The sequence below is a fragment of the Mirounga angustirostris genome, unplaced genomic scaffold (assembly GCF_029215605.1).
Source record: "Mirounga angustirostris isolate CCGP_5_RB_7025 unplaced genomic scaffold, mMirAng1.0.hap1 SCAF_3, whole genome shotgun sequence".
NCBI classification, from domain to species: Eukaryota; Metazoa; Chordata; class Mammalia; order Carnivora; family Phocidae; genus Mirounga; species Mirounga angustirostris.
In genome coordinates, this window is record NW_026991711.1 from 176,688,490 (window position 1) to 176,709,119 (window position 20,630).

The following is a 20,630-nucleotide window of genomic DNA, read 5'->3' on the forward strand; positions in this document are numbered from 1 at the left end:
TTCTCCTTTTCACATGGAGTCAAGATCGTTCAGAGATAGAAGACCAACTGTCAGTACCCTGTGTTTGTGACACTTAGAGTTAACCATTAATGACTGACTTTGGCAAATGTCTTGCCTGTGTTAAGCTTTGTTGAAAGAAAAAAGTTATTTGAAATACATTTTTCATATCCAAACCATTAAACAGAAAAGAGGAGAGTTGAGTCCCTCCTAAATTTTGATAATATAAACATTTTTTAAACATACCTGTTACAAGAAAAGGACCACTAACTTTAAGGAGGTTATACCTAAAAATATATAGTTATATATGATTTCTAATCTTGGAAATAAGCGTTGAGGATGACAACTAATAGTCCAAATCATACTTCTCATAAATGACTTTCTGGTTTCTGTGTATGTAATTGAACCCACTGTTTATCCAAGTCCAACTATTAATGAGCTGTATTAGACTATTAAACTTAGAGTTCTGTATTGAGTTCTTAAAAAATAATTTCTTCAACTTGGAAGGATCATTGTGAATTCAGCCCTATAGACCATGTAGGGCTCACTGATTCTAGAAAGAAGTAGACTACAGTTTGAATCTAATTCTGCCATGCACTCACGGTGTGAATTTGAATCTGTTAAACCTCCCTGAACCTGTTTCCTCTTAGAATTTTGAGAGTAAAGGGAAGTAATCCCCAGTGATTGGTACATTGATATAAGAAGGCAAGCCTAATCTATAGTGGCAGAATGCCTATCCATGGTTGCGTAGGGCTGGGTGTGGGATTTACTGAAAGAAGTACTAGAGAACTTTTAGGGGTGGTGGAAGGGATCTATCTCTTGGTTGTGGTGGTGGTTACTCAGGTGTATAGATTTCTCAAAATTGAAATATACATGTAAAATGGGTATACTTAAAACTTCATGCAAATTAACCTCAATAAAATTAACTTTTCAAAAGAGCTCTTAGGTTAGTCTCTCAGTTACAACTAAGAGCTAAATAAGATAATTTCCAAGATTTTAGAGCTGCCTGGGACTTTGGTAATCATAGTTCCCTCATTTTACCAATGATAAAATTGAGGCTTGGAAAAGTAAATGACTTATGCTAGGTCACACAATTATAGAAATGGCAAAACTGTGTTTTGAAGCCATTTCTGGCTCCCAATCCAGGGTTTGTTCCACTTATTGTACTTTTGTATAGTTACATGTGAATCGAGATCTTTCCTGTTCTTTAGCATAATAAACAGGTTTTTAATTCTGGATCCATGGATGAGTTTCATAGCGTCTATGAATTCTTTGAAATTATGTGTAAATTCTGTGGAAAAGAAATTATGTGCAAAACCATTTGCACTTGTATATTTTTCTGAGGAAAGGATCCATAGATTTCATGTGATTCAAGAGGTGTTAACCCCTGTTCTTGTGGTAGTATCCTGCTATTATTTTTAATGTGTTAAAGTAGTCTCCAATAGAGAAGTCATAGGTGAATTGCTTATCAGCCACTGAACAGTGTGTGCTACTGGATGGAGTTCCCTATCAGGCACAGTCTCAGAAATGTATTAGTCAATTATAAATTAAAAGAATTGTAGCAATTGGATTAGGAATCTTTAGAGGGGATCTTTAAATTGAGAATGGGAGGAGGAGGAAACCTGCCATGGTTTACTCATAGTTTCATCAGTTGTAAAATGAGGATAATAACCGAGTTATTCTGACCATTAAATGAAACCATGTTTTTAAAAAGTGTACCATGGCTGCCTGGGTGGCTCAGTTAAGTGTTCGACTCTTGGTTTCAGCTGAGGTCATGATAGGGTTGTGAGATCAAACCCCACATTTGGCTCCATGCTGTGTATAGACCCCGCTTAAGATTCTCTCCTTCAGGGTGCCTGGGTGGCTCATTCGGTTAAACATCTGTCTTTGGCTCAGGTCATGATGCCAGGGTCTTGGGATCGAGCCCCATGTGGGGCTCCTGGCTCAATGGTGAGCCTGCTTCTCCCTCTTCCCCCTGTTCATGCTGTCTCTCTCTCTTTCTCTAATAAATAAATAAATAAAATATTTAAAAGTAAATAAAACTCCCTCTGCCCTGCTTGGGTGGACATGCTTTCTCTCTCTCAAAAATACATACCTATGTAAATAAATAAAGTGTACAGTACAGTTCTGTTTCTCATATTTTTATGAAAGGTGTACCTAAATGATCCTTGGGATTTAGAAAGAGAGTAAGATACATTTGGGGGTTTTATTACCATCAAGATCTAGTGAGATGCTGGAGTTATGCTTTGGAAATTTATTCAAGGATAATGTCCAAAGTATTTTATCAATTGTTAATATTAATACAGATGACCCTTGAACAAGGTGGGGGTTCGGGGTGCTGACCCCACCCCCCCACACACAGTCAAAAATCTGCATGTAAGTTTTGACTCCCCCAAGACTTACCTCCTAAAGCCTACTCTTGACTACTAGCTTTACCAATAACAGTTGATCAATACATATTTTGTAGGTTATAAATATTATATATTATATTCTTATAATAAAGTAGAGAGAAGAAAATAAGTTGTAAGGAAGAGAAAATATACTTTTAGAGTACTGTACTGTATTTATCGAAAAAATCCACATATGTGTGGACGTGTGCAGTTCAAACCCAGAAGTCATCTGTACATAAATCAGTATGTAACTGAAAATATAAAAATATTTTCCCTTTTATTCTCCAAAATAACTGAACTTCTGCATGTGTTATAAAATTACCTGTTTATGTATGTGGGGGTGGTGTGTGTGTGTGAGTGTGCGTTAGTGGCGATCACTAGCTAGATTATTCCCATGTGAACCATGATTTGACATAGGGAATTATGTCAAACTATCTCAGTGACTTCCTCATTTAAATGATTGTCAAGTACCTTGTAATCTCAGTTAAGTCAAAAATTTCTCTTCACATTCATGGTGCTGATTGTTTCCAGATTCTGCTGAACTCACAGCAGTAACATTTAATTTTTGTCTGCGATGTTTACATATTCCCTGTCTCTTGTCCAGGTCACAGGAAATAGTTTTTTTGTTTTTGTTTTTTGAAAGTCATCTTTAGATCAGACCTAATCTTTCCGGCAGGTGAGAAGCAGCCTTAGCAAAGCAGTTAAGAGAATAGATTTTGGGGCGCCTGGGTGGCTCAGTCGTTGGGCGTCTGCCTTCGGCTCAGGTCATGATCCCAGGGTCCTGGGATTGAGCCCCACATCGGGCTCCTGCTCGGCGGGAAGCCTGCTTCTCCCTCTCCCACTCCCCCTGCTTGTGTTCCCTCTCTCACTGTGTCTCTCTCTGTCAAATAAATAAATAAAATCTTTAAAAAAAAAAAAGAGAGAGAGAGAGAATAGACTTTGTTGCCAGACTGCCTGGGTTCAAATTTTGGCTTTGGCACTTAAGTGTTAAATAACTTCTCTGTTCCTCTATAAAATGAGGGTGGTGACAAGTATTTATTTAGGACAGTGCCTGACAGAGTAAACACTATACGTGTTACCTCCCATTTTTATTTTCAGAAGTAATTGTATTTAGTATTTATCCTGTAACAAACAGGTATTCAGTGGGTTTAAAGTAAGTCCTGCTATTAAGTTGGGAGCAAAATTCACCAGGGATGATGTAAAGGAGGGTCCTTATCCCAAGTATTTCCTGGAACCAAATTGCCCTCACTGCCTTCCCATTGCTAGAATGGCTACAGAGCCCCTAGTTCTCTTAGAACCAAAGCCCTGTGGAGGCTGCAGCTCCATAAGTAGCCTCAAAAGTTGGAGTATTGCTGGCAGCAGGTGCCCATGACCTTAGATACCCAAGTTGTCACCAGGCATTGGCCCTCCAGGGTGTTAGCCTCACTGCAGGGGGCACCATCTCTTTGCTGGAGTCAGGCCAGCTCTGGAAATGGATTATGTGGGGATGAGGCCTGGTGTCCAGAAGCCATGATATGCTAGACTGGTGGCTACAAGTCCATCCTGCTGTTGTTCACCTGGGGCTCCCCAGGGCAGCATGAGGATAGGGATTCCAGATACAAGTTACAGGCTGGCTCTAGTGGGGGCAATAGAGCTTACTGATGATGGTATTAGGGCGCCAGAACTTTAGGGAGAGTTGAATGAGTAATGACTAACCAGGATAGATACTATATTGCTGGAGGAATGTCTCTGAGGCCCCTTTAGTTACTGGATTGTGGGTCGTCCAGGAGACTGGGCAGGAAACCCAAAGCTAAAATTTTAGCCCTTGTTTCCACTGAGCTTTTAAGGTGATGTAATACTCTAAATAAACATACGCTGTCTTCTGGTGGGAATTACATTTCCAAAAATAATTTTTTAAGTTGAGGGCCTATCTGTAGCAGCCTGGAAAGGGCAAGTGCTTTGTCAGTGCTGCTTTTGCTGTTGGGGGATGGGAAGAACTACCCTGCTCTTCATATCGTTGCTGCGCGAGCCTGTGTTTCCTTGAGGAGCATCACTGATGGGAGTTACAAAGCACCTTTCAACAGATTACTCTGAGGCACTTAAAGAAGACTTGAGCTGCGTGGTATTTCAGTCCATTTAGCAGAACACCTTGTGGTTCATTCTGTCAAGCAAGTGAAATGATAAACATTAAGCTAAAAGCTTATAATCAAGCTTCCATTTATAGAAGGCTGTTGTTCAGCTTGGGTAGAGTAATTCTGAGTACACCTCATAGTCTGTCTTAACTTTTGTTCTTCAGCAAAAACAGTTGTCCTTTCTGTTCCTCATCATTCCATCTGTACAATGGTAAGGTCATCATTCTGTCACACTAAGGTATAGTGGGAACATGTAAATACCATGGGAAGCTGTGTGATGCAGTTCAAGAAGGCACTGGAATATGCAGCTTCATACTTGGGTGAATTGAGCAGGTTAATTCCTCTGAGTGTTAGTGATCTCTTTTACAAGTGTAGTTGCCTTTTTTCTGCTTACCCTATCTACCCATCTATTCCCCTTGCTTGGGGGAATTAAGTGAGAAAATACTGGGCATAGAGCTAAAAATCATGAATATGTTAGGACATGAGAGCTAAAAATAGCAATGGTAATCATTTTTCTAGTCTATTATCTTATTTTCCAGAGAAGAGTAATTAAGGAACTTAACCGAGGTCTCAAGGCTGTTTGACAAGTATGGAGAATTATAGAAATGCTCGGTTTTTTGGAATGGTGTGATGCTTTAGCACAATAATGAAAGAATTCTCTGTATGGCCCCTACATGAGTAAGTAATGAATGATTCTCAAAGGGGTGGAGGTAGAGTATATATAAGAATCATTAGAAGCTAGGGAGCTTTTCCAAATTACATAGGTTTTCTGCTCCATGGAGGGGGAGGCTGGAATTAACGGGGGAAGGACCAGCAATGGGTGGGGAGGGTGTAAATATTTTTTCTTTCAGGAACTATTATAGCGATATGCTTAAAAAAAAGTTTAAACTATGCAGAAGATTTTATAGTATACAATGAAAAGTAAATTAGGGCGCCCGGGTGGCTCAGTTGGTTGACCCCCCCAACTCTTGGTTTCAGCTCAGGTCATGATCTCAGGATCTTGAGATTGAGCCCCACATTAGGGTCTGCGTGCAGAGTCAGCTTGGATTCTTCCCCTCTCCCTCCCCCTTTGCTCCCTCCACCCCCCCAACCCCCCACCTCCAGCCTCATGCACGCAGCACATGCTGTCTCTCTCGCTCGCTTGCTCTCTCAAATAAATAAATAAAATCTTTAAAAAAAAAAAAAAAGTATATCTCCCATCTAGGTTCCAACCTTAGCAGTAATTAATTACAGTTAAGTTTTTTGTTGTAGTTGTTACTGTTAGGCTTCTTACATGTCATTCTAGAATCATTGTATATGAATATATAGGAATATACTTGTGTCTATTAATGGAAGCGTATATATGGTTCTGTACCTTTTATGTTTTTTTTTATTTAGTATCAGCACATGTAGAGCTATTTTTTAAAAAGGGCTACATAGTATTACAAATAAAGATGTACCCATCCTTGGTTGATATTTACTGTTTCAAGTTTTCTGCTTTTAAAACAGTGCAACAGTAAGCATCCTGCTATGTCTTCAGTACAGCCCAAGTACACCTATGGGATAAATTCCTAAACATGGAATTATTAAAGGATGTATGCATTTTAGATTTTGATAGATTACTTAAGTGCATGTATTTAGAAAAGCTCCCCTGGTATTTGGGAAAAATACATTGCTTCTAAAGCAGAGTAAGACTTGGTTTGACTCTAATGAAATTCACATGTTCACTTTCTTGTTTTCACTTAAAGCCTGTGCCTACTGCACTGGCTCAGGTAGATAGAGAAAAAATCTATCAGTGGATCAATGAGCTGTCCAGTCCTGAGACAAGGGAAAATGCTTTGCTGGAGCTGAGTAAGAAGCGAGAATCTGTCCCTGATCTTGCACCCATGCTGTGGCATTCATTTGGTACTATTGCAGCACTTTTACAGGTGGGTATATATCTGTGCGTTGCAGTTCAGTCCTGTTCATCACACTTCTGTCTCTCTGCCTTTGCTCAAGTGATTTTGAAGACTTTAGTAGAATGATTCTTTAAATGTTAGCATTTGTAAGAATCTGTTTTGGAAAAGTCTAAGGTGCTTGTTAAAATGCAGGTTCATAGATTTTACCCAAAAGATTTATTTAGTCTGAGATTAAAAATCTGTATTTTTCAAAGAATCATGGAACACTACATTAAAAACTAATGATGTACTGTATGGTGACTAACATAACATAATAAAACAAAAATTATAATTAATAAATAAATAAAAATCAAAATCTGTATTTTTAGCAAGCACCTGCCCCGTTCTTAGGTCATTCTGATGCAGGCAGTCTGAGAACCACACTTTGAGCAACACAGCTTTAGGAATACTACAAGACATTTCTAGATGACAGAGGGGAAAAGGTGGAAGGTAAAGTATAAGAACCGCAGGGTGTATTCTGGTGAACAGAAATGTTAAGACAAAGATATAACAGCTGTAGGATTAGAGATAGGTATGCTTCTACATTAAAGAATAAATCACTGAAATGTGGTTCTGACTATAATGGTCATTTGTGGAGAATAAATTGGTACAATATAATGCTGATACCAAGATAATGGAATAATCATCCTTGAAAGTATTGTCTAAAATTCCTAATAATTAATTTTTCAAATCTGTTAAATAAATTTACATTCAATTCCTACTTCATGTAGCCAAGAAACTAATCTTTTTTTAATTAAAGTATAATTAACATTATTTCTGTTAGTTTCAAGTGTTCAATATAATGATTCAACAATTGAATAATTCTTTACTCACTGCTTAACACAATAAGTGTATTCTTAATACCCAAAACTTATCTTTTTTATCTTTACATTTTCAATAAAAGTTTTACAATTAAAATAAAAAGAATTGTTTACAGCAGATGATCCCCTTTGGGCAGAGAGTACACATATTCACTGCCGTTTGTACGTATCTCCATGCGTATACTCCTCTTCTCACCTCTCCCTGTCTGCAGTTGCTACCTGACCAAACTCAGACTTCTTTATGAGTCACTGTGGTTGATTTACTGACACTTGCTATCTGGCCAACTATCTTATCACTGTAACTCAAAACAGGGTGTTGACAAAAAGAAGGGATTATAGCAATAACAGCCATAGCCCCTCAAATGAAGGCCTCAACAGATGCTGGATATAAGAGGAAATGTAGGTGACCACAATTGCCTCCAGAGGAATCTTCCTAGAGACCTACGTAGAAATGTCTCATAGTCTTAGGTATATTTGTGATGAAAAGGTAGGAGCATTATTTGTTTATTTTTGCTCGCACTTTGATGATTCAGTTCTTGCAGGATATATGGAATTACGGGTTGGGGGTTTGTAGGGTTTTTGCTTTAATACCATGGAAATTAATTTTGAAGTAGTTACTCTTTATTCATCTGGTGCTGGTTTCCATTTTTTAGGAAATTGTGAATATTTATCCATCTATCAACCCCCCCACCTTGACAGCACACCAGTCTAACAGAGTTTGCAATGCTCTGGCTTTGCTGCAATGTGTGGCGTCACACCCGGAAACCAGGTCAGTGCTTTGATGAGCCTGGTGATGGAGGTTTGTATCGAATACGGTCTTTTCTGAATGATGAGAGGAAGGGCATGCAGTAGGAGCAGGAAGCATGTGTGTGGATGTGGATCTTCAGGATTCTCATTTGCTTTTTTTTTTTTTTTTCCCTGAAGAATTTCTCTTCTCTAATTCACCAAGTTTTCATGTAGTAACAGTACAGTATTGTTTAACATGTTCTTTTATAAAATTTTTTTGCCTTTTTTTTTATTGTGGTAAAATATATATAACAAACTTACCATTTCAACCATCTTTAAACCTAGAGTTCGGTAGTATTAAATATATTTATAATGGACAACCATCCCCACCATACATCTCCATAACTCTTTTCACTGGATAAAACTGAAACGATACCCATTAAACCATAACTCCCCATTCCCATAGCCCCTGGTAACCATCATTTTCCTTTCTGTCTCTTTGATTTTGACTACTCTAATACCTCATTTAAGTGGAGTCATTCAGTATTTGTTTTTTTGTGCTTGGCTTATTTCATTTAGTATAACATCCATATTGTAGCATATGTCGGAATTTCCTTTTTAAGGATGAATGATAATCCATTGTCTTATTTACTTTTGACCCATTCATAGCAATGAACTTTAAAGGAGTGTTCACAGGGCCTATGGCCGGCTCAGTCAGTAGATCATGCGACACTTGATCTTAGGGTCATGAGTTCAAGCCCCACGTTGGGGGTAGAGTTTACTATTAAAAAAATAAAAATAAAAGAGTGGTGTTCACATCCCAAGAAAGATCAGACATGTAGATATTTCTCCCTCCTGAATCCATGGTAGGCATCACTATGTGAGGCACAGTGCATGGCATTTACTAGGAATTCAGTAAATATTTGAACCCAACATTTTTTTCCCACTGAACCTAGATTTGGCTTCAGAATCTTTCTTAACACAGGATCCTAGGCAACCTTGTACTAGATCAGAATTGGCATGCCAGTTGACCTGCTACATCGGACAAGAAAAGGGAAATCCTGTTCAATAATCTGTTTTGTGACCTTTATGGTTCCAAGGCACTTAACAGTCATCTTATTGAAGTCTTTTGTCTCTTTATCAATTACAAAATCTGAGTGCTAGGTTGGCACTGACATTGCAGAACTTTAGAGAAGTTAACTATGAAAATTATTCTTAAGCACTTAAGAAAAATGGGAGAGTACTTTGAGTTTTAAAAATTTAGAGCGCTCTCCCACAACGTTAGTTAACTATAAATAATACAAAGTAATAGATTGGTTCTATATTAGTTGCCTGACATATTAGCTTCAGATTACAATGTTTTTAGAGGGGCACCTATGTGGCTGAGTCTGTTAGGCCTCCAACTCTTGGTTTCAGCTCAGGTCATGATCTCATGGTCGTGAGATGGAGCCCCAAGTTGGGCTCCACACTCAGCATGGAATCTGCTTGAGATTCTTTACCCTCCCTCTCCCTCCCCTTCTGCTCCTCCCCGCCTGCGTGTGCTCTCTCCTTCTCTAAAATAAATAAATAAAATCTTTAAAATGTTTCCAAATACTTACTGTATCTGAACTGCTCTAACAAAAAAAGAATGGTGTGCATTTAAACATAGATAAATCTGATCATGGCTGCTTTGTTTTCTCATCTTGGTCTATAAGGTTTTGTCTGACTGTACCTGTGAATATTCTTATGCAGTCATAAATTAGGTGAGGGAAGACACCTAGGAGAATCTCCTGGGCACGTAATGGCATTTTATGACCTATTAAAATCCACAGTTGGATATTTTATCAGTTTTTGAGGTACTTGGTGCTGATAATAGGGAAAATCATGTATTTTCTTCAGCATAGACCTACACTAGATTTTTTTTTTAACCTTGATGTTGCTGCCATTTTGAGCTAGATTTTGTGGTGGGGGAAAGGGGTGAAAGGGGGCTATCCTGTGCACCGTTGGATGTTTAACAGCATCCCTGGCCTCTGTTCACTGGGTGCCAATAGCATGCCCTTGGTTGTGACAACCAAAAATATCTCCAGACGTTGTCACACGTACCCTGGAGGGCAAAATCACTCCAGTTGAGAACCACTGGTCTAGACTAATGACCAGTAACTCTTTTCTAGAGCTTTCCTTGGTTAGGCAATGTTACAGGCCTTACAGAACGAACTACCCGGAAATTGAATGTTCAGAATCCTTAGAAATGAACTCTGGGCCCTGACTGGGATTATTTTTTTCTTCCAGGTCAGCATTTCTTGCAGCACACATCCCACTTTTTTTGTACCCCTTTTTGCACACCGTCAGCAAAACGCGGCCCTTTGAATATCTTCGGCTAACCAGTCTTGGAGTTATTGGTAAGTTATTGGGGTGGTTTTGCAGGTCTGAAATCTTCATTTTATCATAATAGTGATCTTAGGTGTTTTGTCTTTTATAGCTTTTGTTCACCAATTGTTCGTTTTTGTCCTTGAGGTTGAATCTATTTTCACTAATAAATGACATAATAATGAATAAATAGTAATAAATAATACATATTAAGTAATAAGTAAATAAGTAATACAATAGTTCGTATCAAGTGCCATTCTGAGTGGCACTTGATAATAAAGGTATGAGACCCAACATGATTAAATTCAGCATATGTGCAGAACAGTTACTGGAATCATAGGGAGAATAAAGAAACTGAAGTCAACAAAGAGTATTATTACAGAGATGAGAATTTGAGTTGTTTTTTTGGGATGCCTGGGTGGCTCGGTCTGTTAAGTGTCCGACTCTTGATTTCACCTCAGGTCGTCATCCCAGGGTTGTGAGCCCCACGTAGGGCTCCGTGCTGAGTGTGGTGCCTGCTTGGGTTTCTCTCTGTCTCTCCCCCTCTCCCTCTGCCCCTCCCCCCCCCATTTGAGCCCACACACTCTCAAAAAAAAAAAAGAAGAAGAATTTGCATTGGTTTTTTTGTTTTGTTTTGTTTCTCTAACTTCTAAGTTGTTCTCCCGTAACTACATATGTTTGTCCTCTATTTCACCTAGTTGAATTTTTGCATGCCAAAATTAATGTTCCTACATATATTTATTATGGGAGATGTGTCTAAAGTACATTTTACTCAAGAAAATAATATATTAGCTGTTTCAGATCTCAGATTCCCAGATAATAAAGACCTGTCTTTGGATTTGTGGATTCAAGAAAGTTTCTTTCTAAATTCCCTTCAATGTCTTTATCTCGTAGTTTTTGCTCACATACTGACCAAACAATAAGAACATTGATTGTACAAACTTTGTTTTCTTCGGTTATTGTTTTTATGTTCAACCTGTGTTCATATCCCTATGATTATAAACTATGAGTCAGGAAGTATACTTTAAAAGTTTAGTACTGGGGCGCCTGGGTGGCTCAGTCGTTAAGCATCTGCCTTCGGCTCGGGTCATGATCCCAGGGTCCTGGGATTGAGCCCCACATCGGGCTCCCTGCTCAGCCAGGAGCCTGCTTCTCCCTCTCCCACTCCGCCTGCTTGTGTTCCCTCTCTAGGTGTCTCTCTCTCTGTCAAATAAATAAAATAAAATCTTTAAAAAAAAAAAAGTTTAGTACTTCTGGGGTGCCTGGGTGGCTCAGTCGTTAAGCATCTGCCTTCGGCTCAGGTCATGATCCCAGGGTCCTGGGATCGAGCCCCGCATCAGGCTCCCTCCTCGGTGGGAAGCCTGCTTCTCCCTCTCCCACTCCCCCTGCTTGTGTTCCCTCTCTGGCTGTCTTTCTCTCTGTCAAATAAATAAAAAACCTTTATTAAAAAATAAAAAAATAAAATAAAAGTTTAGTACTTCTATCGCCTCTCTCGGCCTTTTAGCTAAGATCAAGTGTAGTATCTGTTCTTATCAGTTTAAAAGTTTAGTACTTCTGAGACATACTTCTCAGAGACATTTTATTGTACATTTAAGGAGTAACTCCTATCTCCTATACTCCAAATGAATGTTACCGTTTTTTTTACATCCGCTCCAAATAATACTCTATTTAGAAACATTTTTCCCCAATATATTGCTGTTTTTAAGCTCTGAAAATTTCTTATATAGGATTTAAAACATGAACAAGGTACCAGCCAAAAGAAAACGCTTCTGTCCTTAATTCTGATTTAAATCATCCTACTTCTGCTGGTTTTTTGACCACAACAGTTAGATGATCATTAGGAGATGTTAGGATAAAGTTAACTGTAGGGGGATAAAAAAGATATTGGGACAGTATTAAGCCATTGTCTATCCTTGCATATGTTTTCCAAAAGTTAATTTCTCCAAGTCAATTGAGAGTACAAGCAGAAGGTAAATATTTGGGCCTAGACTTTTTGCTTACAGTTCAAAGGTTATCAGACAGGTTTGAATATAAATGAAATGATACATAAGAAATTAGAAAATACTTGAAAATGAATAAAATAAAAACATTAAAACTTACAGGATGCAGCTAAAGCAGGGCTTAGAGGGAAAATTATAGCATAAAATGCTAATACTAGAAAGGAAGAGAAGTCATCAATTTCAAAGCTTTCCACTTTAAGAAAACTAGGAAAAGGAGCAAATCAAATTAAACAGGAGGAAGGAAATAATAACGGATAGACATCATTGAAAATGAGAACAGAAAAACAGGAGGTAAAATCAATGAAACCAAAAGCTGACCTTTTTTTGAGATATAATTGACATATAACATTGTATTAGTTTTAAATGTACAGCATAATGATTTGATATATGTATATATTGGAGAATGATGACTACATTAAGTTAACATCCATCACCACACATGCACTGGCTCAGTTGGTGGAGCATGGGACTCCTGATCTTGGGGATGTGAGTTCAAGTCCCACATTGGGTGTAGAGATTACTTAAAAATAAAATCTTAAAAATCCATCACCACACAGTTATAAAATTTTTTTTTCTTGTGATGAGAACCTTTAAGATTTATCATCTTAACAACTTTCAAATATACAATACAATATTGTTACTGTAGTTACTGTACATTACATTTGCAGGACTTATTTATAACAGAAGGTTTATACTTTCTGACCACCTTTACCCATTCACCCATCCCCAATTTTTTACTGAAAAAAATTCAATGGAATTAATAAACCTCTAACCAGATAGACTGGGAAAAAAAGAGAAAACACAAATTACAAGTTCCAGGAATGTAAGGGTGTATGTTATAACAGACTGTACAGACATTAAAAGAATAATGACTACCGCTAATAACTCTATGCCCATAAATTTGATGACTTGGGTGAATGGACAAATTTTATGAAAGTTTCATTCTGCCGGACTGTACTCGAGAAAATAGATAATCTGAATAGTCTTATGTCTATTAAATTGTTTTTGTAGTTGAAAACCTTCCACCATAGAAAACTCTGGGCCCAAGTGATTTCATTGATAAAGTCTACCAAAAATTTAAAGAAGAAATAATACCAATTCTACAAAACTTTTCCAGAACATAGAGGCTTTTAAACTCTTGGTGAGGCCAGCATTAATTACTCTGATAATAAAACCAGAAAAAAAACATTATAAGAAAACTATAGGCCAGTATCCCTCAAGAACATAGATGTAGAAATTCTCAACAAAATGTTAACAAATCAAGACCAACAATATATGAAAAGGATCATCATGACCAAGTGGGTTTATCCCAGGATTGCATGATGGTTTAACTTTCAAAAGTCAGTCAAACAGGGGTGCCTGGGGCACCTGGGTGGCTCAGTCATTAAGCTTCTGCCTTTGGCTCAGGTCATGATCCCAGGGTCCTAGGATCTTGAGCCCGCACATCAGGCTCTCTGCTCAGTGGGAAGCTTGCTTCTCCCTCTCCCACTCCCCCTACTTGTGTTCCCTCTCTCGCTGTCTCTCTCTGTCAAATAAATAAAATCTTTAAAAAAAAAAAAAAAATACAGGGGTGCCTGATTGACTCATTTGGTAAAGTATGCAACTCTTGTTCTCAGGGTTGTGAGTTCAAGCCCCACATTGGGTGTAGAGATTACTTAAAAAAAAAATCTTAAAAAAAATAATCAGTCAATATGTATCAACGGACTAAAGAAGAAACATCATATGCCCATTTCTTTAGCTTAAAAAAAAAACTTTTGATAGTATTCATCCATTTATGATAAAAACTCCAGCAAAGTAGAAATGGAACTTTCTCAACCCGATAAAGTTTTAAAAAATAAGTCCTACAGTTAAGATCATAGTTAATGTGAAAAACCACACTTTATCCCCCTAAGATTGAGAATAAGGCAAAGATAATATATATTATATATATGATATATATATAATAAAGGATAAATATTCTCACCACTCCTATTCAGTATCATCCTGGAAATCCTACCTGTTGCAGTAAGGCAAGAGAAAAATAAAGGGCATACAAATTAGAAAAAAATTAGATTGTCTATTTTATGCGCTAGCTAAAACAGAAATTGAAAATTTAAAAACCTACATTTATAATAGCACCAAAACATGATGTAAGTGTTAAAAAAGATGTGCAAGATCTGTAGCTTAAAAACTACAAAGCAATGATGAAAGAAATCAAAGAAGACCTAAATAAGTGGAGATATACCATGTTCATTAATTGGTATATCAATGATTCGATATTGTTGAGATGTCAGTTCTCCCCCAAACATATATATATACATATATACATATATACATACAGGTAGATAGATAGATAGATAGTTAGATTTAGAACAATGCCAACAAAATCCCAGCAGGATTTTTTTTTTATATAGAAACTGACAAGCTGTTTCTAAAATTTATATGGAAAGGCAAATGAACTAGAATATTCAGGGTTTTTTGTTTTAAAGTTTTATTTATTTATTTTAGAGAGGGTGTGTGAGCCTGGGGATGGGGCAGAGGAAGAGGGGAAGCAGAGCCCAACATGGGGCTTGATCCCAGGACCCTGAGATCATGACCTGAGCTGAAACCAAGAGTCGGTCATTCAACCAACTGAGCCACCCTGGCACCCCTAGAATATCCAGTTTTTAAAAAGAAGGACAAAGGTGGAAGATGTACACTACCTGATTTCAAGACGTCCTGGAAAACCAGTTGTCAAGACAGCATGGTATTGGAGAAAAGCTAGACTTGTAGATCAACGGAGCAGAATTGGGGAGTCCAGAAATTGACCCATACAGGTATGGTTAATTCATTTTTGACAAAGGTGCAAAGACAATTAAGTGGAGAAAAGATAGTCTTTTCAATAAATGGTGCTGGAACGATTAGATATCCATATGTAAAACAATGAAACACGATCTATACTTGTACTCTATAAAAATTAACTCCAAATGGATTTTAGACTTACATGTAAAGTCGAAATGAAATAGTAATTGGACATCTGCTTTAGGCCATATTAGTAAATTATGGTGTATGCTGTTTGCTATGACGTTTAAAGATGTAGCATTTGTAGATTGCCAGTTCTTGTTAAATGATATTCCTTTCTCTTCTGAAGTGATTGCTTTTAGTTGTTACAGATTTGATTAACCTAGGCCTTTTATATAAAAGCTAGTTGATACATTGGGTAGCTTGGGGACCAATCATTTGTTTAATGGAGTTCTGCTTCCCTATATAGAGAATGGAGACGATTAACACTGAACTGTGTCTGTTATCTGGTCAGTGGTGTCAGGTTAGAAAATAGAATTGGGATGAATTTTAGAAATCATTTGTTCCAACTCATTTTATAAACAAGCCTATAAAGAGAAGGTAACTCTATCAAATTTAGGTAAACTAGTTGTGCAACTAGGATTAGAGTTGAGGTGTGTGTGTGTGTTTCTTGTTTGTGTACATCTTACCATGTTTGCACACTTAGGAGAGAGTGACAATTAACCAAGAAGCAATGTTTGTTTATGTCCATTGTGAAGTAGGATTCAAACTGACACCCATTTCTTTGCTACCTGGGAATATCCCTTTATACTGATACAGAATTCTTCTCTCTAACCTAAAGTAAATGGAGAATAGATGGAGATATTATTGTGTGGTTGTCTACCAAGAGTAATAGAAAAATGGTTTAGAGGGCTGACCTGCTGCTGACTATGTGATAGACCAGACTTGGTACCTGATCTTTGAAATGCTGGTACAGTCAACCTGTGCTTTCTCTTCCTCTTTTTTTTTTTTTTTAATATCAGTATGAATCTAATTCTCTGTCATGAACCCTAGTTTGTGTTCTCTGTTATTTAAGTTCCACAACTAGCTGGATGAACCCTACAAAGTTCATTTTAATTAAAAACCCTGACTCTGAAATAATTTTGTTTGTCCATATTTTCTTTAGGGGCCCTAGTGAAAACAGATGAGCAGGAAGTAATCAACTTTTTATTGACAACAGAAATTATCCCTTTGTGTTTGCGCATTATGGAATCTGGAAGTGAACTTTCTAAAACGGTATGTGCTTTTCAACGTAGATTCTATATTGTGTTGGCTCTTGGACTATTTATGGTCCTAGGATCATTTTCTGTGTCCCTTCAGGCTTCTTGAAACTTCTATGTATTTATTTTCTCTTTTAGATAAAAATTGTTAAAAAATGATCATTTAAAAACCCCAACCCTTAAGAAGAATATAAAGTTAAACACTGAATTTCTCCCTTTTCTCTGAAACTACTCTCCAAAGGTGTATTATTCCAGACATTTTTTTTTTTTTAATTTATTTATTTGAGAGAGAGAGAGCATGAGCAGTGGGGGAGAGGAAGAAGCAGACTCCCTGCTCAGTAAGAGGGCACTTTTTTTAAAGATTTTATTAATTTATTTGTCAGAGAGAGAGAGAGAGAGCACAAGCAGGGGGAGTGGGAGGCAGAGGGAGAGGGAGAAGGAGGCTCCCCGCTGAGGAAGGGAGCCTGACACAGGGTTCAATTCCAGGACTCTAGGATCATGACCTGAGCCAAAAGCAGACACTTAACAGGCTGAACAACCGAGGCACCCCTTAATCCAGACATTTTTTATGCATACTGAAGTGTATACTATACGTACTTGAGCTTCTACTTATTTTGATCTTTAACTATGAATGACAACATGGCTGGGTATAAGACTCTTACCTAATTTTCCCTGTCAGAACTCTGTTGCCATGGCTTTGTTGTCGTCTGATATTGAATATACAGTGAAATCTTGGGCCAGCCTAAGTTTTTCCTTTTCTTAGTGAATTTGCCTTTTCTGTAAGCTTCTTTTATTATTTTTGAGTTCATTTGATAATCTTATATCAAATTTTTTTTGGAAGAGCCTACTTTGTGTCTCTTGTTAATTTTTATAGTTTTTAATTTGTTTTGGCCTCTCACTTCAGCAACATCAGTTATGCTATATACATATCTTTTTTCCCTCTCTAGTAGCTTTCTGCTTTTTTATTTTATGTCAGGTGATTTTCCTCAAGGCTACTTTTCAGTGTTGCTATTTTTAGCAATATCCTACCTCTGCTTCTAAAGTATGCTCACTCATAGTGAATTAATTTTTTTTTTGAAGATTTATTTATTTATATGACAGAGAGATACACAGCAAGAGAGGGAACACAAGCAGGGTGAGTGGGAGAGGGAGAAGTAGGCTTCCCGCCGAGCAGGGAGCCCGATGCAGGGCTCGATCCCAGGACTCTGGGATCATGACCTGAGCCGAAGGCAGCCGCTTACCCGACTGAGCCACCCAGGCGCCCTGTGAATTAATTTTTTAATTCAATGAATATTTAATGCTGAGTTGGATATAAGCAGATGTAATAATTTTTAAATTTATTTATTTATTTGTTTATTTATTAAGATTTTATTTATTTATTTGACAGAGAGAGACACAGTGAGAGAGGGAACACAAGCAGGGGGAGTGGGAGAGGGAGAAGCAGGCTTCCCATGGAGCAGGGAGCCCGATGCGGGGCTTGATCCCAGGACTCTGGGATCATGACCTGAGCCGAAGGCAGACGCTTAACGACTGAGCCACCCAGGCGCCCCTAAAATTTTTTATTTTTAACATGCAATACAGGGGCACCTGGAAATCAGAAGAGCACATGGCTCTTGATCTCAGGTTCCTGAATTCAAATCCCATGTTGGGTATAGAGAGTACTTAAAAAGATAAATTAACTTTAAACATGATATATATATAAAGTAGCAAATTCAAGTAGTACAAATAAAAATAAGTCTCCTACCTCAGCCTCTCAGTTCTCCCTGCAGGTAACCAGTATTACCACTTTCTTGTATCCTTCCAGAAGTAGTTTATATGTGTGCATGTTACAGTTTAATTTTGTATTGATTTTTTTTCCTTCGTGGTTGCCCTCTCACTTCTCATGTGTTTTCAGCTCTTCTTTGAAATTTTTATCCTCTTTGAATTTTTTTTTTTGATTAAAATCCATGTTTCCTTCAATTTCTTTGAAAATGTAGGTAATTATTACTTGTTACCTCTTCTCCAGGTATATCTTTGCAAAAGCTTTCAATTGGGAGCAATTTTATCCAAAATCACTATTTGTTTAAAAATAATGGAAAGAGAGGTGGTAGGAGCTCATGTTGGCAGCTTTTAAATCAAATATTTTATCTCCGAATATTTTCCATCCCATTTACCAATCTGGTAGATGTTTGTTAGGGAGGTATTTATACCTCTGTATGCATTTTTCTGCTTAAACACATAAAAGGTAAGTGACGTGTGGATCTATGTGCATGTTTTTCTTCTCTCATTTCTTCCCTAATTTTAGGGAGTTTTGTTAATTTCAGTAGATTTCTGGGACAAGATCAGAATGGATACAACTGTACTCTGTCATCTTATATTAGTGGTTGCCTATGAATAGGTTTTCAAGTTGGCTTCTTATGGACGGGGTAGAAAAAGACCCCTTTCTTTTGTTACATCTCTCCCTTTTTCAGGAACTCCATTCTAATGATCCCTCCCCTATTTACGTTCTTTGCGCATTACTTGAGTTAATCCATTCTGAATGCATATAGGTTCCCATTAGCTTATATGGCATATTCTGTTTGGTATGATGAATAGCTCCTGGCTTACCTTCCTTTGCTCCATGTAAGCAGAAACCTTACCACATTTGCTTTTTATGTACAATACTTAGTCTAACACCTTGCTGTAATAGGTACTCAGTAAAGCAGAGGGTCTCAACCTGTGAAGTGGTTTTTGTTTTTGTTTTTATTTATTTATTTTTTTTTAAAGATTTTTATTTATTTATTTGACAGAGAGAGACACAGCAAGAGAGGGAACACAAGCAGGGGGAGTGGGAGAGGGAGAGGCAGGCTTCCCGCTGAGCAGGGAGCCCGATGTGGGACTCGATCCCAGGAACCTGAGATCATGACCTGAGCCGAAGGCAGACGCTTAACGACTGAGCCACCCAGGCGCCCTTGTTTTTATTTTTTAAGGGAAGGGTGGGTGTCCGGCCAGGGCCGGGGGGAGCAGAGGGAAAGAATCTTAAGCAGTCTCCATGCCCAGTGCAGAGCTCAACTTGGGGCTTGATCTCACAAACCTGAGATCATGACCTGAGCTGAAATCAAGAGTCGGACACTCAACTGTCTGAGCCACCCAGGCACCCCAGTGAAGTGTTTTAAAAATGGAGATGCCCAGGCCCCATCTCTGACCTACTGAATCATTCTCTATGATGGTAAAGTCTGGACATTGGTGTTTTTTAAAAAGTCCCCCTAGGTGAGTGTGCGGTATAACTATTTTGGGAGACTATTTGGCAGTAACCACTATCAACATAATCCTACACTGTGACCCAGCAGTCCCACTCTTGGATATATCCAAGAGAAATGAGTTCTTGTGTACATCACAGTATGTATAAGAATGTTTACAGTAGCCTTATTCATAAAAGATAAATTATAGTATAGCCACAAAATAAACTCCACAGTAATTAGGAAGAATATGGGTAAAGGCGGCATAGATGACACTCATAGGGATTATATTGAGCAAAAGAAGCCAGCACATACATGAATTCATACTGTATGACTCCATTGATGTGAAAGTCAAGAACAGGCAAAACCAATTAGTGGGGATAAGTCTGAGTAATGTTTACTTCTCAGGGAAGGGTTTTTTTTTTTTTTTTAAGATTTATTTATTTGAGAGAGAGCGTGCACAAACGGGGAGGGACAGAATGAGAGAGAAACAGACTCCCCGCTCAGCACGGACCCTGATGTGGGGCTCGATCCCAGAACCCTGAGATCATGACCTGAGCCAAAGTTGGACACTTAACCTGCTGAGTGACCTAGGCGCCCTGCTCAGGGAAGGGTATTGACTGAGAAAAGGCACAAGGGAATCTCCTGGAGTGCTGGAAATCTTTTATATTTTAATCTGGTTGTGGTTCATAAATGTGTACATAGGTAAAAATATATATGCACTATACACATTTTACTATGTATATTTCCTCTTGCTCCCATAACAAATACCACAAACCTGGTGGCTTAAAACAACACAAATTTATTTTCTTAGAGTTCTGCAACTTAGAAATTGTAAATCAGTTTCTCCAAGCTAAAGTCAGAATGTTGGTAGGGCAACATTCCTTCTGGAGCCTCTAGGAGCATCCCTTTTTAGCTTTTTCCAGCTTCAAGAATTACATTCTTTGGCTCATGCTCCCCTCCTCCATCTTCAAAGCCAGCAGTGTAACATGTTCAAATCTCTGTGCTCTGTCATGTCGCCTTCTCCTATGTGGTCAAATCTCCCTCCACCTCCCTCTTATCAGGACATTTGTAATTACATTTAAGTCCCTCCTGGATAATCCAGAA

The 20,630-nt window shown here is 38.0% G+C and overlaps 1 protein-coding gene and 1 pseudogene across 3 annotated transcripts in view; both read left to right on the forward strand.

Annotated features, from left to right (window-relative positions):
- Positions 1-20,630, forward strand: part of CNOT9 (CCR4-NOT transcription complex subunit 9) — a 28,965-nt gene that overhangs the window by 4,426 nt on the left and 3,909 nt on the right. For 2 of the 3 annotated variants that reach the window (XM_064587061.1, XM_045867996.3), the window contains exons 2-5: positions 6,226-6,405; positions 7,889-8,004; positions 10,230-10,339; positions 16,233-16,342. In XM_064587061.1, the coding sequence (XP_064443131.1) occupies positions 6,226-6,405; positions 7,889-8,004; positions 10,230-10,339; positions 16,233-16,342 (516 nt within the window). Of the gene's footprint in view, positions 1-5,037; positions 5,177-6,225; positions 6,406-7,888; positions 8,005-10,229; positions 10,340-16,232; positions 16,343-20,630 lie in introns of all 3 variants that reach the window. The other variant, XM_064587062.1, reaches the window with a different exon arrangement.
- Positions 11,790-11,913, forward strand: LOC123840131 (U2 spliceosomal RNA; annotated as a pseudogene).